The following is a 17,044-nucleotide window of genomic DNA, read 5'->3' on the forward strand; positions in this document are numbered from 1 at the left end:
GCCTGCGCTGTGATGGCCCACTGAAGGTCCCCATATCTGCACTCCATAAAGCATAGCTGATGTCACTAGAGTGTCAAAAAGCCAAAGTTTCATTCGAGGTTCTTGAAACTGAACCTGCGAACACATCCTCTCCAAACCACCCAGGGCTGCATGTGCTCTAGTCAATCTAGTCTCTGCTGCTCTCCTCATCGAAAACACTGGCCCACTGAATACTACCCCAAGATATGTATATGCATCTGTATACTCCACAATCTCCTGCCCATATGTAAATGTGGAAGCTGATCGCCTAACCCACTGTGGCGTGGTGTTAAACACCATAACCTTGGTTTTTGCCAAGGTTGACAGACAATCCACTATCATGTGCAAACTCATGTAAAGCATCCAGATGACGCTGCATACCCTCAGGGGAGGTCAAAGATCAACACAATGTGCAAGCTGATCGCCTAACCCACTGTGGCGTGGTGTTAAACACCATAACCTTGGTTTTGCCAAGGTTGACAGACAATCCACTATCATGTGCAAACTCATGTAAAGCATCCAGATGACGCTACATACCCTCAGGAGAGAGAGAGAGAGAGAGAGAGAGAGAGAGAGAGAGAGAGAGAAATGAAATGAAATGAAATGATATATATTAACGTCTTCAGAAGGCCAAAATGACCTATGAGACCAAAAAGGTTACAACAATTGGTGGATCTGATACAATGTCTGTGTAAGAAAAGCTAAAAACAACTAAACAACTATGAGGAAAAGTACGGTACTAGGAGTACCTAATGGATAACATCTGGGAGGAAAATTCCAACAACAAAGGTAAGCATCATACACATCACTATCCAAAGATGTCTCTCATCGGTCGATGGCGGATACCCTCAATGTCCTCCATGGTGAGTACTCTGACTGGACGTCTCCCATGCCGTGCCAGTATGGTCCTGATCCTCCGTTGTAGTCTCCGCCGGTGTCGAGATGGGCCTCTAATCTTGGGGCGCCTGGACCGCCCCAGCTCTATAGCCCGATTAATCAGTGTACCTCTGGTGCGGCTATACTCTGGGGCTAGCTGCAATGCCTGCTGGCCTGACTGCTCAATCTCTGGTCGAAAATCCTCTAAATCTGCCAGTCTCAATCTCTAGCTGGTGTGAGGATTTGCGCATCTGACCAATAGCACACCGTACCCCATGAGAAAGATGAGTATCCATGTAGCTGGGTCTAATCACAAACCCATCCTGCGTGAGCTGGAGAAGATGATCTCTATAGAAAGCCATCTTCGTACCAAGCTCGTGTGTCGGCTGTATCCATGTCCTCCTAGTGTCCAGCTGAATCAAGTCCTGCCTGATAAGTCTGGTAATCTCTACCCGTGTGAGAGAGAGGGAGGGTGCATCCAGGGAGTACTGAAATGGAGGTAGCCTGTCCATACTAAAGCCATGCAGCTGGAACCAAGCTGTCATCTATGCATACCAACATGATCCGTCTCCTTGTGATGCCAACTGTCGTGAAGACTCCAGGGCTAAGCGAGCATATCTATCTCTAGGGAGAGCCCAAGTGCTATGTATAAAGGAGACTGATCGAGTGAGTGCCTCTACTACCAATGGGGGGGCAGCCATCTCTGCACGGATAATATCATGTGGTACGGAGGCCTTGGCCCTAATCATCCGGGAAATCATAGAAACCAAGGGCCTCTCCATACGTCTCCATCCATCAGTGTTTCCAGCTCGACTGTGGTGATCCACTGAGGGTCCCCATATCTCCACTCCATACAGCATGGCTGAAGTGACCAAAGTGTCAAAGAGCCTGAAACTGAACCTGCGAACACATCCTCTCTAGTCTCCCCAATGCTGCATAAGCTCTGGTCAATCTGGTCTGCGGTGCTCTCCTCAAGGAAAATAGTGGGCCACTTGAAACCACACCAAGGTAAGTATATGCATCTGTATACTCCACTGTCTCCTGACCATATGTAAAGGTGGGTACTGACCTCCTAACCCACTGTGCTGTGGTGTTAAACACCATCACCTTGGTTTTACCAAGGTTAACAGACAATCCATTGTCCTGTGCAAACGTATGCAATGCATCCAAATGACGCTGCATCCCTTCTAGAGAATCTGAGATCAGCACAATATCATCAGCATACAATAACAGCGGAATCCATGTCCCTGCTAGCTGTGCTCCTCTGTCACCCTCCCACTCTACATAGTCTAAAACCTCATCCACGTACATCCCAAATAAGGTGGGAGAAAGGGGGCAGCCCTGTTTCACCCCAATAGTGGAGTGAACCATCTCAGATATACCCTGAGTAGTACGTACCTGCCCCACAACTGTCCTATATAAAGCCATGATCCCCCAAATCAGCTCTGTGGGCACTCCCATCTCCTGTAGTCCGCGCATCAGTCTGGCTCTCGGTACTGTGTCAAAAGCTTTGCGGAAATCCACAAAGCAACAATAAATCCTCCTGCCATATAATCTGCCCTCCTCAATAATGGCTCTGACTCCTGAGTGTCAAGATATGGTCAAGAGTGGAGAAACCTCTCCTGAACCCTGCCTGCCCTGATGCATGTATGCCCTCTCTCTCTGCCCATCTAATCAACTCCTGCTCAAGAATAGATGCATATAATCTAGCCAATGTGTGACCAATCATGATGGTACGATAATTCCCAGGAAGCATGGGATCCCCTAACTTGAAGATAGGCACAATCGTGGACATATTCCAAGTCTCAGGAAAACCCTCACACATGGCTCGGTTAAACATCATAGCAATAAGCTCTGCAAGCATATCTCTGGCATGAATAAAGTGTTCTGCTACCAAACCATCATGATCATATGCTCTCCCAGTCCTCATCTTGTCAATAGCTTTCCTTACCATCTCAGCAGTAAAGAAAGCACATGTCTCTGGGCATGGCTCCGATGGGTCTGGCAGGGGCGGCTGTCCTGCTGCTATGTACAGGGATGCTGCATACTCACCCCGAATCTCTGTGGAGGTAATGGCTGGTGATGGTGAATGCTCATGGAATAGTCTCCATGCCTCACCTGAGTCCTGACTCATAAATAACTGATACAAATCCCTCTCTGACTGAGCAAGATAAGCCCTCTTCTTCCGTCGCACTAGGTGCCGGAAGGTAATCCGTGACTGTCTGTGAGTGGTAACACCCATGAGCACCTCTCTCTGTAATCTGATCCTCATCTCTCTGCACTCCTCATCATACCAACTGTTCTGGGGCATGTTCCCAGATCGTCTCCGTGTAGGCTGACTATGGGGATATGCCTCTGATGCTGCAGCATGAAGCGTCCCTATCAATATCTGAGTGAGCTCATGTAATGGCCGTCCCGGCTCCTCGGCACATAAGCCTCTGTATATCTCATCCGTGTACATGGTATCAATCTCCCTCGTAAAGGTATAACGAGTATGTGTGGAGACCTGTCCCAATGGAGCTGTGCTGAACTGAAATGTGAGTGAAGGACAAAATAGCATGATCCATAAAATCTTGAAAAGAGGGAATGAGATTGGGCTGAGCCATAACATAGTCCACTGTACTAGCACCATGCCTATGTGAAAAGCTAGTGAAACCGCCCGATGTCGGGAATCTCTGTAGGCCATTCAGGATGGCCAATCCATGTGCAGACCCCATGTCTATCAAAGACCGCCCATACACTGTATGTTCCTCATCCTGTGAGAGTCTAGATAGACCCATATCCCTAACATCAAGCTCCCTCAACATCTCCTCTGAGGTATCATAAAATACTATCTGGTTATGGACGGTCCTTTGGTTATGGGCGGTCCTGGCATTGAAGTCCCCCAGGAGAATGATGTCACCATCCCTAGACAACTCCCAAATGTCATCATCCAAAATAGAAAAGGGAGACTGCCCGCTAGGTGATGCATACACTGATGTACTAGGAGCAAAATAGCATATAGCAATGTAGAGATATCTGCCCGTCTCTGCCCTCAGTCTAACCACATGTACCTAGCCTGCTCATCTCTGCGGACTATATGTATCAGCGGCTGTAGCTCCTCTCTAAACAATACTGCCACTCCTCCTCAGCCCCGTCCTCTATGCTCTGAACGAGTCTCCTGTCTACAAGCTGTCCCATAGATATCCACTAACATGTGGCATGGACTGTCCAGGAGCCTGATGCGTCTCACAGTAGAAGATGATGTCCCTCCCAGTGAAACTATCCTCAAAAGCCCCTACATCAAGGCGTAGAGATCCATTACAATTCCAAGTAGCAACTTTGAGTGTAGTCCCATAGGTCTCGCGCCGTCATGAAGAGCATCTCTCCATAATCACCACTCTACCATCTCTATAGAAGACCACTTTCCCTTTCTCTCGGGCTGCCCTTATCTCTGGCATAACTTCTTTCATGTGGGCAAGTTGCGAGAGTGTGAGGTCATCTCCAAGAAATATTCCCGTCTTCTTGAGTGTAGGACGTCTCTTCAAGAAGTCCCTTGAGTGTAGGACGTCTCTTCAAGAAGTCCTTCGCTTCCATGGAGAGGAAACGAATGATAAGTGCTCTCTCCTTAGAAGATTCGCCACTACCTTCTCTCTACTTTCCCACTCTCCATGCCTTTGGGTGTGTGGCTTCAATGCCCATCATAGAGAAGAGCTCCTTGGTTTCCCCTTCCGCATCATCACAGTCTTTTAGACCGGACACTCGTACATGTAAGGCCCGGGTCTTCCTCCTTTGCTCCTCTTTAAGGGTCATGTTGATGATGGTGGGAGTGGGGATGGGTGGCGATTCTTTACCTTTCCCTTTCTTGGCGACCTCGTCCATCTTCTTTTGTGTCTTTGTGATCACCTCCACCCATGAAGATGTCTTCTCTTTATGTTGCTCCTCCTCTCGAATGATCCTCATTTGTTCCTTGATGGTATTCAGCTCTTCAATAAACGAGGGCTGAAATTTTCCATCCTCAAGCTTGCTTTTTGAAGTGGCTTCCAACTCCTTTTTGAGGGCTGAGATTTCAGCCGCTTGACTTTTAGCATGCAAATTGGCCTCCACTAGTTCCTCCTTTAAGGCTGAAATCTCAACCTCTTGCTTGGAAGATCTCTCTTCGAGCTCTTGGATTTTGTCAAATCCTTTCTCGAGTTTGGAGAGGCGGTTTATGATTGCAGTAACGGAAGAGTCGACCATTTTCTTGTTTTCTTTGATAATTGTGCCGAGCTTGTCCTCCACCTTCACGAGCTCCTCTTTAAACCCGGTCTTGGCCATGACTTTTTGCAGAACTTCCCACAGCCAATGGATTGAAAATTAATCCATGACACCAGCGCGAAACAGCAGCAATAGGAAGGGGGGGGGGGGTTCAAGTCATGTAGGGGAAAGGGAAAGGGAAAGAGAGAGAGAGAGAGAGAAATGAAATGAAATGAAATGTTATATTAACGTCTTCAAAAGGCCATAATGACCTATGAGACCAAAAGTTACATCATGGTGGATCTGATACAATGTCTGGATAAAAAAAAACCCAGAAAATGAAAAATAAAGATGATACTACTGGCACCTAGAAAATGAAAAATAAAGATGATACTACTGGCACCTAGAAAATGAAACTGGAAATGGAAGGTAAACAGAAACCCTTATAGGGTGTGAATATAGTGAGGGGGGGTATGCTATGGAGGTGAGTGGAATATAGTGAGGGGATACAATATCATGTGGGACGGAGGGGTACACTATGGAGGTGCCTCCATCTCATAATATGTGCCGCATCGGACACTGGCGGATCTCCTCAATATCCTCTATGGTCAGCACCCTGACTGGGTGTCTCGCATGCCTCGCAAGAATAATCCGAATCCGCCGCTGCAACCTCCGTCTATGCTGGGATGCCCTCCTCCATAGTCGTGGGCGTCTGGACCACCCAAGCTCAATCGCACGATCACTCAGTGTACCTCTGGTGTGGGCGGTATCCATGTCCTGCTGCTGCTGTGGTCCATCTGGTGCAGTGATGGCTGGACTAAAGAAGTCTGTAATGTGCCTCTAAGTCTGGCTCTCTGTGCGCCTAAGCAGGCTATCTCTATGTCTCCGCAGCTCAAGCAAGAACAATCCCAAACACCTCTGGTCCTGGTACCCCATGACTCTGGAAAGTGGTCCAAAACCCTCTCTGAATAAACAATGGAAACGACCACGTATCTCATAGTATGCAGTACAATGGCATATATAATGCAACTCTGTCTCTGGCTCCCCATGGCATACTCGGCATATCCTGGCCTCAGCTGGTATACCTCTATATCGGCCAATCTCAATCTCAAGCTGGTGTGAGGATGTGCGAATCTGACCAATAGCACATCGTACTGCATGAGACAAGTGTACATCCATGTAACTGGGTCTGATAACAAAACCATCTGCTGTGAGCTGAAGAAAATGCTCTCTGTAGAAAGCCATCTTCGTGCCCAGCTCCTCAGTCGGCTGTATCCATGTCCTCCTAATGTCCAGCTGAACTAAATCCTAACGGATGAGTCTGGTAATCTCTGTCCGTGTGAGAGTGAGAGAGGGTGCCTCCAGAGAATACTGGAAGGGAGGCAATCTGTCCATGCTAAAACCATGTGCCTGGAACCAAGATGTCATCTGTCCATACCAACAAGCCGTGTCTCCTTGTAAAGCTAACTGTCGGGAGGACTCCAGGGCGAGGCGTGCATATCTGTCTCGGGTGAGATCCCACAAGCCATGTATGTAGGAGACTGATCTCGTAAGAGAGAGAGATGGAGAGGCAACAGAGGCATAGACCTACTCTCAATATCACCAACAAAGAATACAAGTCCCGCGCAAGAGGGGAAAAGGCCTCGTATGTGAGGGACGGCAACAAACAATGCTAAGCAATGAAAAAGAGTGAGGGGGGGGCCAGCTATATATATATATATGTCCATGTAGGGACAGCCGACCAGCTCTCCACGACTAGGATAAAATGTCCAAGACTCCATAAAATGGGGAAAATATGGGAAAATGATTTGAGGGGTGACCAGCCCCTCTAGCTAACATGGTCAGCTCTAAAGGCTAAAATAGGACACCACAAGGAAGTCAGCGGCAAGGGGATGATGATGACTAACATTCAGTATGTTATCACAGATGATAGAGCTAAACATGTTGGACTATGATGGTAAAGGCAGGCATGTTCAACAGGTAACAAAAGGGGCCTCTGAAACCTGAACCTTGAAAGGTGACTTTAGTATGCTATTACAGGTGATAGAGCTAAACATGTTGGACTACCAACAGCCTTCAACATTAGGAAAAACAGATGAACAGAGTCCAAATTCAAAAAAAAATGCTTTCAGGTAGAACTCTACTGCTCAAACAACTCTTTTAGCTGTGCTTCTTGTCCTTCAGTAAACAATCCACTCTTTCTCCGTCTCTCATGTTTTGACAATTGATTGGACTTTTCGGATGTTGATTGTGACTTGCCATCAATCTTCAGTCTGTAACAAACACAAGGGAGGCTGTCAGCTTCTTTTCCACATCCATACTTTGACACCAAAAAACAAAATTTGTATACTTACCCATGTTCAGACTGGTCCATTGGTGAACCCCAAGGATCAGCCTCAGCCTCATCATTGCCAAGTGCATCAGCTATAGAACTTTTTGGAGTGCTTTTCCCAGTTTTCCCAGTCATTTTTCTCAACACCTGGATCTTATAATTGGTTGTGATAAGATGACATTCTTGTCGAGTCTTCCAAAAGAGTACATCTAAAAATAGGAGGGGCTGAGCCTTTAACTTTTTGAAAAAGTTTCCTATTAGCTTAGTCAGAAATGCAAAAAGCCTTTGATGCTCCTCTGATTTCGAAGCCTTTCTGTTTGAGAGAATTTCGTAAAATATCTGCAACAATGATAGCTGCATACACAAAAAGACTAAGTTGTTAGGCCCACAAAGCCATTGCACCAGAATACTTTATCATACTGGCTCTTACCTGGAATAGCATGGGCTCAAGAGAACAGTCCTTGCAAATCCTCTGTAGCATACAAATAATATAGTGATTTGTCGCTGCCGTATTACTTGTAAAAGATTTCAATAGCCAGCAATAGTTGCGAACCACAGTATTGTCTGCAAACATTGCAGCACACCTCTGAACATTAAGAGAAACTTCTGTGTTTCGTCGTGCACCCTCTTGCTCTGCTTCCTCCTCAGATTCTCTGTCCTGTTCTGCCTTATCTCCATCGTGCTTATCCAAAAGAGTTGGAGAGTGTGTGATGTCCCTTTCTTTGTCTCCCACGCCCATATCAGTCTCTCTACGTGGTTGCACAGTATGTGATTGTTCAGCAGTCACACTTTCCGTAAGGATGGCAGAATCTTGGCTCTCGTTGTTGACAGCTTCACCACTAATGTTTTCATTTGAAGGTTCATGATTGGCTGCAACAGCATTGGCATCCAAGTCAACAGGTGAGTAATCAACTGCAGCAACATTGGCTTTGGAGTTGACAATGTTCAGATCTGGTGTGGTGTCTCGATTGAAACAGTCTGATTGATTCTGCACATGTTCTATGTCTGTTGCTTTTGTTTTATTTTTACTCGGCTTTCTGCTTTTCTTTAAAACCTGAAAAGTTCCATCACAACTCAAAAAACTTATGATTGCCAAAAAAAACTTCGTTATCAAGAGGTTTAAAAGGCTTGACTAACTTACCCACAAAGCACCATCCTCTTTTGTCAAGAACTCTATGATACGGAGTACCACATGAACAGTTTCGATAAGGTCAGCCAAGTGACTGCAACACATATGTGCTTATCCAGATTAGCACATTTGTTGACACTCAAAAATTCTTAAGAAAGATTTTATCAGATAAACAATGAAAAACACTTTACACTTTTCAAAATGTGCACATAAATTCTTTGAGAAAAATAAAATTAGTTTACTTTATTAGCAAGCATTTGCTTGAGTTAGGGCATCCAGCACGAAATGAGCAACACTACTCCAATCCAGTGACCCAACATGATATATGGGGTGTCAGTTTTTTATTTGTCACATACATCAAGTCTCAGGTACATGTATCATGGCCACTTGGACACTGTACAGAGTAGATAAGGAGTGTCAGGTCATTGTCAGCCCAACAAGGCTACAAGTGTACACTCATGGTAAACTTCAGTGCCTCCCCTTGAGAAAAATAGGCCGAGGCAGATGTGTACAGCAACTTTGGAGTAAAGAAATGCGGGGTGGGATCAAGGTTCCTTCAAAATCTGCACACATTAGGTGCTTTGTTAGGGAAGGGGGACATGGAAATCTTCCACTCCCTCTTCCACTCCCTCAGAACTCACTTGGAATCATCCATGGTTGTCACGGTACGAAAATACGATACTGTACGATACGATACCGTACGGGAATTTTTGGTACGATATGAAATTTTCGGATACAGTACGATAAAATACGGTTTTTATTTTTTACACTTACAACCTATGGAGCTTCAAGCTTGAATGTGAGGGAAGGTTGGGAGGGGAGGAGTCTACAGTGCTTGAGGAACCAGAACATGGATATGTGTCTCTCCCGATTGTCTCCAAAAAAGAACATGGATGGGTAATGCAATACCAAAGGTCTCCCAGTGTGGCGTTTATGACTAAGGGACAGTCCTTGCACAAATACGAGGAGTGCATCTAGGGTGATAAGTTTAGGAACTCCTCTCTAGATCAAAATGGCCATGTCCAAATCTTCTCCCTCATACATAACTTGAGAATCTAATTGTCTAGCCTATACCTATACCAGGGATCCCCAAATGATGTAGCAAGATTCTCTCATCCTACCAATCAAGTGTACACTACCAGTCTACCTCGCCAGATTTTTTAGGTCTCTCAACAATCCCATATGGAATACTGAGTGGACACAAAAGTTGTGAAGTATTGCGAGCATTTGGGATCTTCGTAAAGCAGGGTTTCTATATTTTTTTTAAGCATTTGGAAAAAAAATTCAAGGAAAAATAATTTTTTGGGGGGAAAAAAAACTCGTACCGTACGATATCGTAAGGTATCGTACCGTACGAACCCATTCGTACCGGTACGAGAAACAACTATGGAATCATCAAATCTCAAACTCATTGCGCACGCCGCACACCTTTCCTTTTGGGACGATTTTTGATGTACTTCCCCATGATGATCATTGTATCAGCCTCTACTTTCAGAGAGCTATGTAATTTGAACTTGTTCTGTTTTTTTTTCCCATGATGAGACATACCATGGATAGCATTGTATCACTTTGGTCTCATAGAGCCATTGGGTCTTTAATATAACTTTCTTTCTTCCTTTCTCTAAGTCTAGATCCTAGGCCTCTCTCTCTCTCCCCCCCCCTCTCGGCCATACTCAGTAACCCCGTGCTTGCCATACTTGAGAGAGATGCACCCTCTACCGGAGGATGATGTGCCCCACATGGTTCATATTCTCATGTACTCCATGATGAGAGTCTCTTGTACTAGTGCTTATACCCCATGCTGATCATTGTATTAGCCTCTACTTTTAGAGAGCTATGTTATTTGAACGTGTTTTGTCTTTCTTCTCCATGACGAGACATACCATGGATAGCACTATATCACTTTGCTCTCATAGACCCATTGGGTCTTTAGGAGACATTTGATATAACTTTCTTTCTTTCTCTGTCTCTTCGATTACAGTCTTGATTCCCTTTCCTCCCACTCACCCATCAGGATTTTCACCACCTCATGCGCACTGATCTCACGAGACTGGAGGTACACACTACATGGGTGGCTCCTCAGTAACTGGGCAACAAAATGCAGTTTTACAGCATCATTTTCTCCACCTCACAAAGGATACCTTCATCCAAAAACCCCAGTATGTGCTCAAACATATCTCACATGCGATGACGATAGCTATAGGCTAGATTAGTGTTTCTTCACATCAATTGTAGGTGGAGACTGTGAGAGTTGTCGGGATTGATAGAGGAGAGGAACTATCGGTTGTACTCACATGGGTGGAGACAAGAGCATTACATTTGCAAATGCCCCGAATATTATGAGATCAAAGGGAGATTTCATTGCCTATTCAAAGATGGATTTGGGCCACAGATTAATTGGAATATACCTCATGGAGCTTTGCCGACACCAAAACTGTCACTATTTGGGCATTCTCTGCGCTTCAAGCTAATAGACGAGTTCCATAAGATGGACTAGCATGGTCGAGAACTTATTGTCAACACCAAGAGCCAGTAGGCTAGTTATGTAGGCTGGGGATATTGATCCGTGCCCATATCCAGAATATGGTACCATGGGTTACTAGCTAAATGAAATGGAAAACTGTTCCATGGTGCATTCTTGCATTGCATCTATGCATGTAAAGTTTTGAACTTGTTTTCGCATGAACTGTTTTGTTGCATGCGTGAATTGTGCATGTAGTTCATGAGTTGGGGACGCCCTCTTGTGAACTGTGCGAGTGAAATTGTCTTCTGACGTCGCTTGTGAAATGTAGACAGGTGGCAAGTATACTACTTTTTTTTTTCCGAAAAAAGATCCTTTCATTAGTTAAAAAAAACGCCCGCTGGGCTACAAAACCCTCTCCTGCTCGTAAGTAGGCAGAGCAGAGATCCAATCAAGGCAGCTAGGGAGACTCTCCCTAGGTGCAAAAAAGTACAAATATCAGTACAAAAAACTGAGAGGCTATATCATACAATAGGAGGGGGGGAAATCCAAACAAGTGGCCTGTAGTGCCAGCGGGGGGGTACCCGCATGTAGGGTATAGAAGGGGCCGTAGTGCCAACGGGGGGTACCCGCGTGTAGGGTATAGAAGGGGCCGCTGAGCCAAGTGGTGTGAAAGGCCTGGCGCCGCAAGATCGCCGCATCCGACTCGCCCCGGATGCGGTCATACTGTCCTCGCAGGGTGTGAATCAACTCCTGCCAAATCCCCCGAACAGTCTCTGCTGGTGGCTCCAATCTCCCCTCAAAGGCCCTAAAACACTGGGCTCTCCAAGTGAACCAGATGGTGAGGCTGCTGAGGAGCTCCCATCGTAAATCCCTCTCCCGTGTCTAGCCGGCGGACGAGAAATCCGGTGAAGGAACAAGGCAAGGCTGGCCCCTAATGAATCTGATGGTCTGGCTGCCCTACTCCGTCTCGTATCCCAGAGCAGGCCCTGATGAAGTCGACCAAGCAGCGGCACCCCACGTATACATGCCCTCTGAAGAGAGGTGGGCCAAAATGCGCAGCATCCTCAACCAAATCTGTTGCGCCTGTGGACAGTCCCATAGGCAGTGTCTCTGTGTCTCCCATGGGTGGCCGCATCGGACGCAGGCCGCCGGAAGACCACTGTAGACAAGCCAGGTGCCAATTGCAGAGCCCCTGTGGGCAACCAGCCACTGGAAAGTCGAGATCCTGCATGCCTATCGACTAGCCCAGAGCTTGGTCCAGAAATCCTCCAGGAACTCCTGTGAGAGTCCCTATAGCCACCAATGCTCCGATGCAGCTGGAGAGACAATCCTCCTCGCAGTCAAATTATGCCTCCCCAACCGAACAGTGTACTAGATAAAGGTGATCTCTGTGGCCTCGGGGGACGCATAAGGATCATGCCACTCGTACTTGCCAAGGTCCCACTGGAGCCGGGCCAAGGGGCACGCAGCATATGCCCACATGCGCCAATCAGAGTCCACATCTGCAGGGTCTGGATCAATATGCCACTTCCGGGCAGCGGCGGCCACTACCCGTATCCTCTGAAAGATGCACTCTGCAACCAAAGGCGACTCCGCCTCCACTCTTTGAAGTCTGCCCTCATCCTGGATCTCATAGTAGAGGCATCTACCATCCTCAGTGCAAGCTCTGACAGCAATCAGGATCCCCAACTCTGTAAAGGCTCCCATCCACCGTGGGTCCGCTGGCTCGAAATGTCATTCTGCTGCTCAGGTGATCAAGTCCAATCTGGCAACCCAAATACCGCACTGTTGTGCCAGGAGGAATCCATCTAAAACCCGGGTCTGGGCTCCATGCCGGAGCGGGAGCGCTACTGATCCAAAAGGCCACTATCTTGCGCCAATGGATCAATGCTCCCGAAGCTACACCAAAAACCTGTAGCGACTGCTCTGCCCTCTGAAGATTGGCCTCCTGGCCATGCAGAAACAATCCCGTGTCATCTTGGCTTTGCATCTGATGCAACTTTGAGCCTGTATACCCACTTGCATGGCAAAACCTTCTTGCCTGCAGGCAAATGCACCAACTTCCAAGTTCCATTTTTATGCAGAGAATCCATCTCTGACTTCATGGCACGCTCCCAAAGAGCCTTGTCTGCCCTCTGTAAAGCCTCCTTGTAACATGAGGGCTCCCCACAGTCAGTAAGCATCAAGTAGTCAACCCCTGGAACAAACCTGTCAGGGGCTCTGGAGGGTCTTGTGGACCTCCGTACCCAATGACCATCATTTGCAGGTTGCTGTTCAGCCTGCATATCACCCATTGGTGGCTCCTGTTCCATGCCATAAGGCTGAAAAATCATGCCCGGTATCTCCTCTAACTGTGGTATATCCATAGGGATATCTTCTGCCATCTCTGGCTGTCCATTTGGACCATTTTCAGCACCATTTAAGGGCTGGTTTTCCTGCTGTAATGGCTGATTTACAGCCCTTGGTTGTTGTCCATGATGTCCATCATCATCAAAGATGACTCTGCCAGGCTCCTGTTGCCTTGCAGGCTCCTTATACATGCATGTTTCATCAAAAATGACATCATTGCTGCGTATAATCTTTCTATTCACGGGATCCCAAAGTCTATACCCCATTTCACCTCTGTCACCATATCCTAGGAATATGCATTTGTGAGACTTAGGATCAAGTTTGGTGCGCATTTCCCTGCGTATGTGCACGTACGCAACGCAACCAAACACTCTCAAGTGCTTGTATGACGGAGGCTTCCCTGTCCATACTTCTTCTGGCACTTTCCCACCAAGCCTCGTGTTAGGTGACCTGTTTATAAGGTGAACGGCTGTCATAACAGCTTCAGCCCAAAAACCATGAGGTAATGCAGCATGTGACAACATAGAACGGACCTTCTCCTGAATGGTCCTGTTCATCCTCTCTGCTGTCCCGTTTTGTGGAGGATCATAAGGAGTAGAGAGCTCCCTCTTGATGCCTTTAGCGTCACAAAGTCCTGAAACTGTTTGGACATATACTCTCCACCATTGTCGGAACGCAAAGCCTTCAGTGTTTTGCCAGTTTGATTCTCAACAAGAGCAACAAACTTCTGAAACACTGAGAATGTATCACTCTTCAAACGAAGAGGATAAACCCACACCTTGCGTGTGGCATCATCTATAAAAGACACAAAATATTTTGCCCCTCCCAAAGAAAGCTGAGGCATCTCACATACATCTGTATGCACAAGCTCTAACTGAGCATCTTTCTGTCCAAGAGCTTTCTTGTGGGGGCACTGTAGTTGCCTACCATATATACAACGCTCACAAAACAGAAAACTTGAAAACTTTAGAGAACGCAAGTAACCCAAACGAGACAATTGCTCCATTCCTTTGACACTCATGTGTCCCAACCGGCTATGCCACATAGAAATTTCCGGCAGCTCGGTTGCATTTACATTAGCATGGTGACAAACACCTGCATGCATAAAGTAAAGAGTGTCCACCTTAGAGCCTCTGGCAACAACCAGTGAGCCCTTACTAATCTTCCACTTTCCACTACCAAATGTGGTAACATAATCAGCATCATCAAGCTGTCCAGTAGAAAGCAGATTCTTCTTGATCTCAGGCACATGCCTGACATCATGGAGCATAAGCTGTGAGCCATCTGAAAATACAAGCCTCACATCACCTCTGCCAAGAATCTTGCATGCATGGTTATCACCCAAATAAACCACTCCTTCATTGCCAGCAGTATACCTGACAAACAAGTCTCTGCAACCTGTGACATGAAAGAAGGCACCTGAATCAATGATCCATGAGTGCATACCATGACCACCTGTAAGAAGTGAATGGGCATCAAGTGAAGAAGTAAATAGGACCTCATCCTCACTGCCACCTGCATGTGACACATTGATTTCTTCAATCTTGACTCCACTTTTGCCCTTTGGCTTTACATCTTTGGCTTCATCTTTCTCTTTGTCTTTGCCTTTTCCCTTTTCCTTTTGATCATTTTTCCATTTGTAGCCTTGCTTTTTAATGTGTCCCTTCTTGCCACAATAATGGCATTCCAAATCCTTTTTGGAGTGAGACTTGCTCCTTCCCCTTTCTTGGCTTTTCCCCCTTTGCTGGGATCTCCCACGTGCATTCATTGCATTGGACTTTCCAACAGAGTTGTTTTTCCTGTTCATCTCTTCTTGAAGAAGAGCACCCTCAACATCTGCATATGACAGCATAGCATTCGAATTGCTAGTGGCTGTCCTAAATGTGTCCCAACTCTCTGGCAAAGTGCATAACAGAAAAGTGGCTTTGAACTCATCGTCCATTGCCAACTTTTGATTAATGACCTGGCTGACAATACCATTAAACTCATTTAGATGGGCTGTCATAGACGCCCCTTCCTTCATCTGAAGGCCTATGAGTTTCTTCAACCAATACACTTTGCTTGAGACACTTTGTTGGGCATACAAGTCCTGCAATCTCTGCCACATTCCCCAAGCTGTCTTCTCTTCACGAATGCTGAAAAGTAATGAGTCTGACACAGACAACATGATAGTAGATCTTGCCAGCTCATCCATATCTTCCCACTTTTCAGCAGTAAGAGAAGCGGGCATCACACCCCTTTCTTTGATAGGCTTGTGCTGCTTTTTCTGGAGCAACACATTGTAGCACTGGGTTTGCCAAATATCATAATTATGCGAGCCTTCAAGCTTCTTGATGTGAAGCAATGAAAAGCTCTCACCTGTGGTTGCCATAGCAAAATGCAACCTGTCAATGCCTGACTCCCTGCAAAAATGTGCAAACACTGCACCAAAAGCACACAAAGTGCTCACAGTTGTTCTCCCAAGCTTTATCTCCCACTGCGGAAGCAAGAATGCAACTTTTCTCCCACTGTATGTGATGAAAACACCAAAATCTGGTTGCTGCAGATTTTGGACAGCACCTTAAATGTGCTCTTTTGCCCTTCCAAAGTACTGTACAGCAGTACCAAGTGCTCACCAATGATGTACCAAACCTGTACCGACAAGTTCAGCAGCTGAAATTGAACCTTTTGGTCACTCAAAACAGTGTACAGCCATGCCAAAACATGCACAAAGCTGTGCCAAATCTGTACCAGCAGGTACAATAGCAATAAATGCTCTCCTGGCTGTCCAAATGAGTGAAAATCAGACTTTTACAGTCCCGTACACTGCATACAACAGTCCCGAACAGAAATTGGGCAAAAGCCCCTTGACTGCAAGCTGATTTTTGAGGATTCAAGGCATAAATGTCTTGCCTGCTGCTTTGCCAAGCTCAACAAGCATAAAAACTTGAAAAGCCCCTTGATTTAAGATCAATTTCTGATCATACATGGTACATTGACGCACATGAAGGCATCCAGAGTGTTCACGATGCTTCCCCCTGGCCACATATACATCAAATACATGAAAGCCCCTTGATTTACAGGCACATTGAGTGCTTGTAAGGCATCAACACATTATCCACAACATCAAATGCGATTGCCTGCATGCAAATCAACCAAATCGGCACAAAAGCCCCTTGATTTGAAATGCAATTTGCTGCAATTTTGCCCAAATGTGCGATTTCTCACATCATACAGCATGTATGAGTGCTTAATTGCACAATTACATCAAAAGCCCCAAATTTTGACATCCAATTTCCTGCAAATTGATCCTGATTGTGACCAATTTCTTGCAAATTGATCCTGATTGTGACCAATGTCACCCAATTTTGCCAATTTTGCTCAAAATTGAGCAATTCGACACCTGTACCTGCTCAATTGCAAATAATGGACATAAAAATTCCCGAAATTGAAGCAAAATACCTCTAATTTGGGCTGAATTTGAGGGGCAATTCTGATGTTGACTGCTGATTCTGTTGCAGAAAAGAGGAGGGTCGTGTTGATGCTGCTGCAGCTGTGCAGGTGAAGGACTCCTCAGGCAAACTGCAGAAGACTGAGCCAATGGAGGGCTTCTATTTTCAGCAATCTCTGCCACATTCCCCAAGCTGTCTTCTCTTCACGAATGCTGAAAAGTAATGAGTCT

The 17,044-nt window shown here is 46.1% G+C and overlaps 1 protein-coding gene across 3 annotated transcripts in view; it reads right to left on the reverse strand.

Moving 5' to 3' along the window:
- Positions 1-17,044, reverse strand: part of ATIM (timeless family protein) — an 87,622-nt gene that overhangs the window by 25,323 nt on the left and 45,255 nt on the right. For 2 of the 3 annotated variants that reach the window (XM_086804634.1, XM_086804636.1), the window contains exons 10-13: positions 8,583-8,664; positions 7,872-8,495; positions 7,464-7,795; positions 7,254-7,382 (exon numbers count right to left, since the gene is read on the reverse strand). In XM_086804634.1, coding sequence (XP_086660760.1) covers positions 7,254-7,382; positions 7,464-7,795; positions 7,872-8,495; positions 8,583-8,664 — 1,167 coding nt within the window. The remainder of the gene's footprint in view (positions 1-7,253; positions 7,383-7,463; positions 7,796-7,871; positions 8,496-8,582; positions 8,665-17,044) is intronic. The other variant, XM_086804635.1, reaches the window with a different exon arrangement.

This window comes from Cibotium barometz, chromosome 11 (genome assembly GCF_041138505.1).
Source record: "Cibotium barometz isolate CiBa-2024 chromosome 11, ASM4113850v1, whole genome shotgun sequence".
NCBI lineage: Eukaryota > Viridiplantae > Streptophyta > Polypodiopsida > Cyatheales > Cibotiaceae > Cibotium > Cibotium barometz.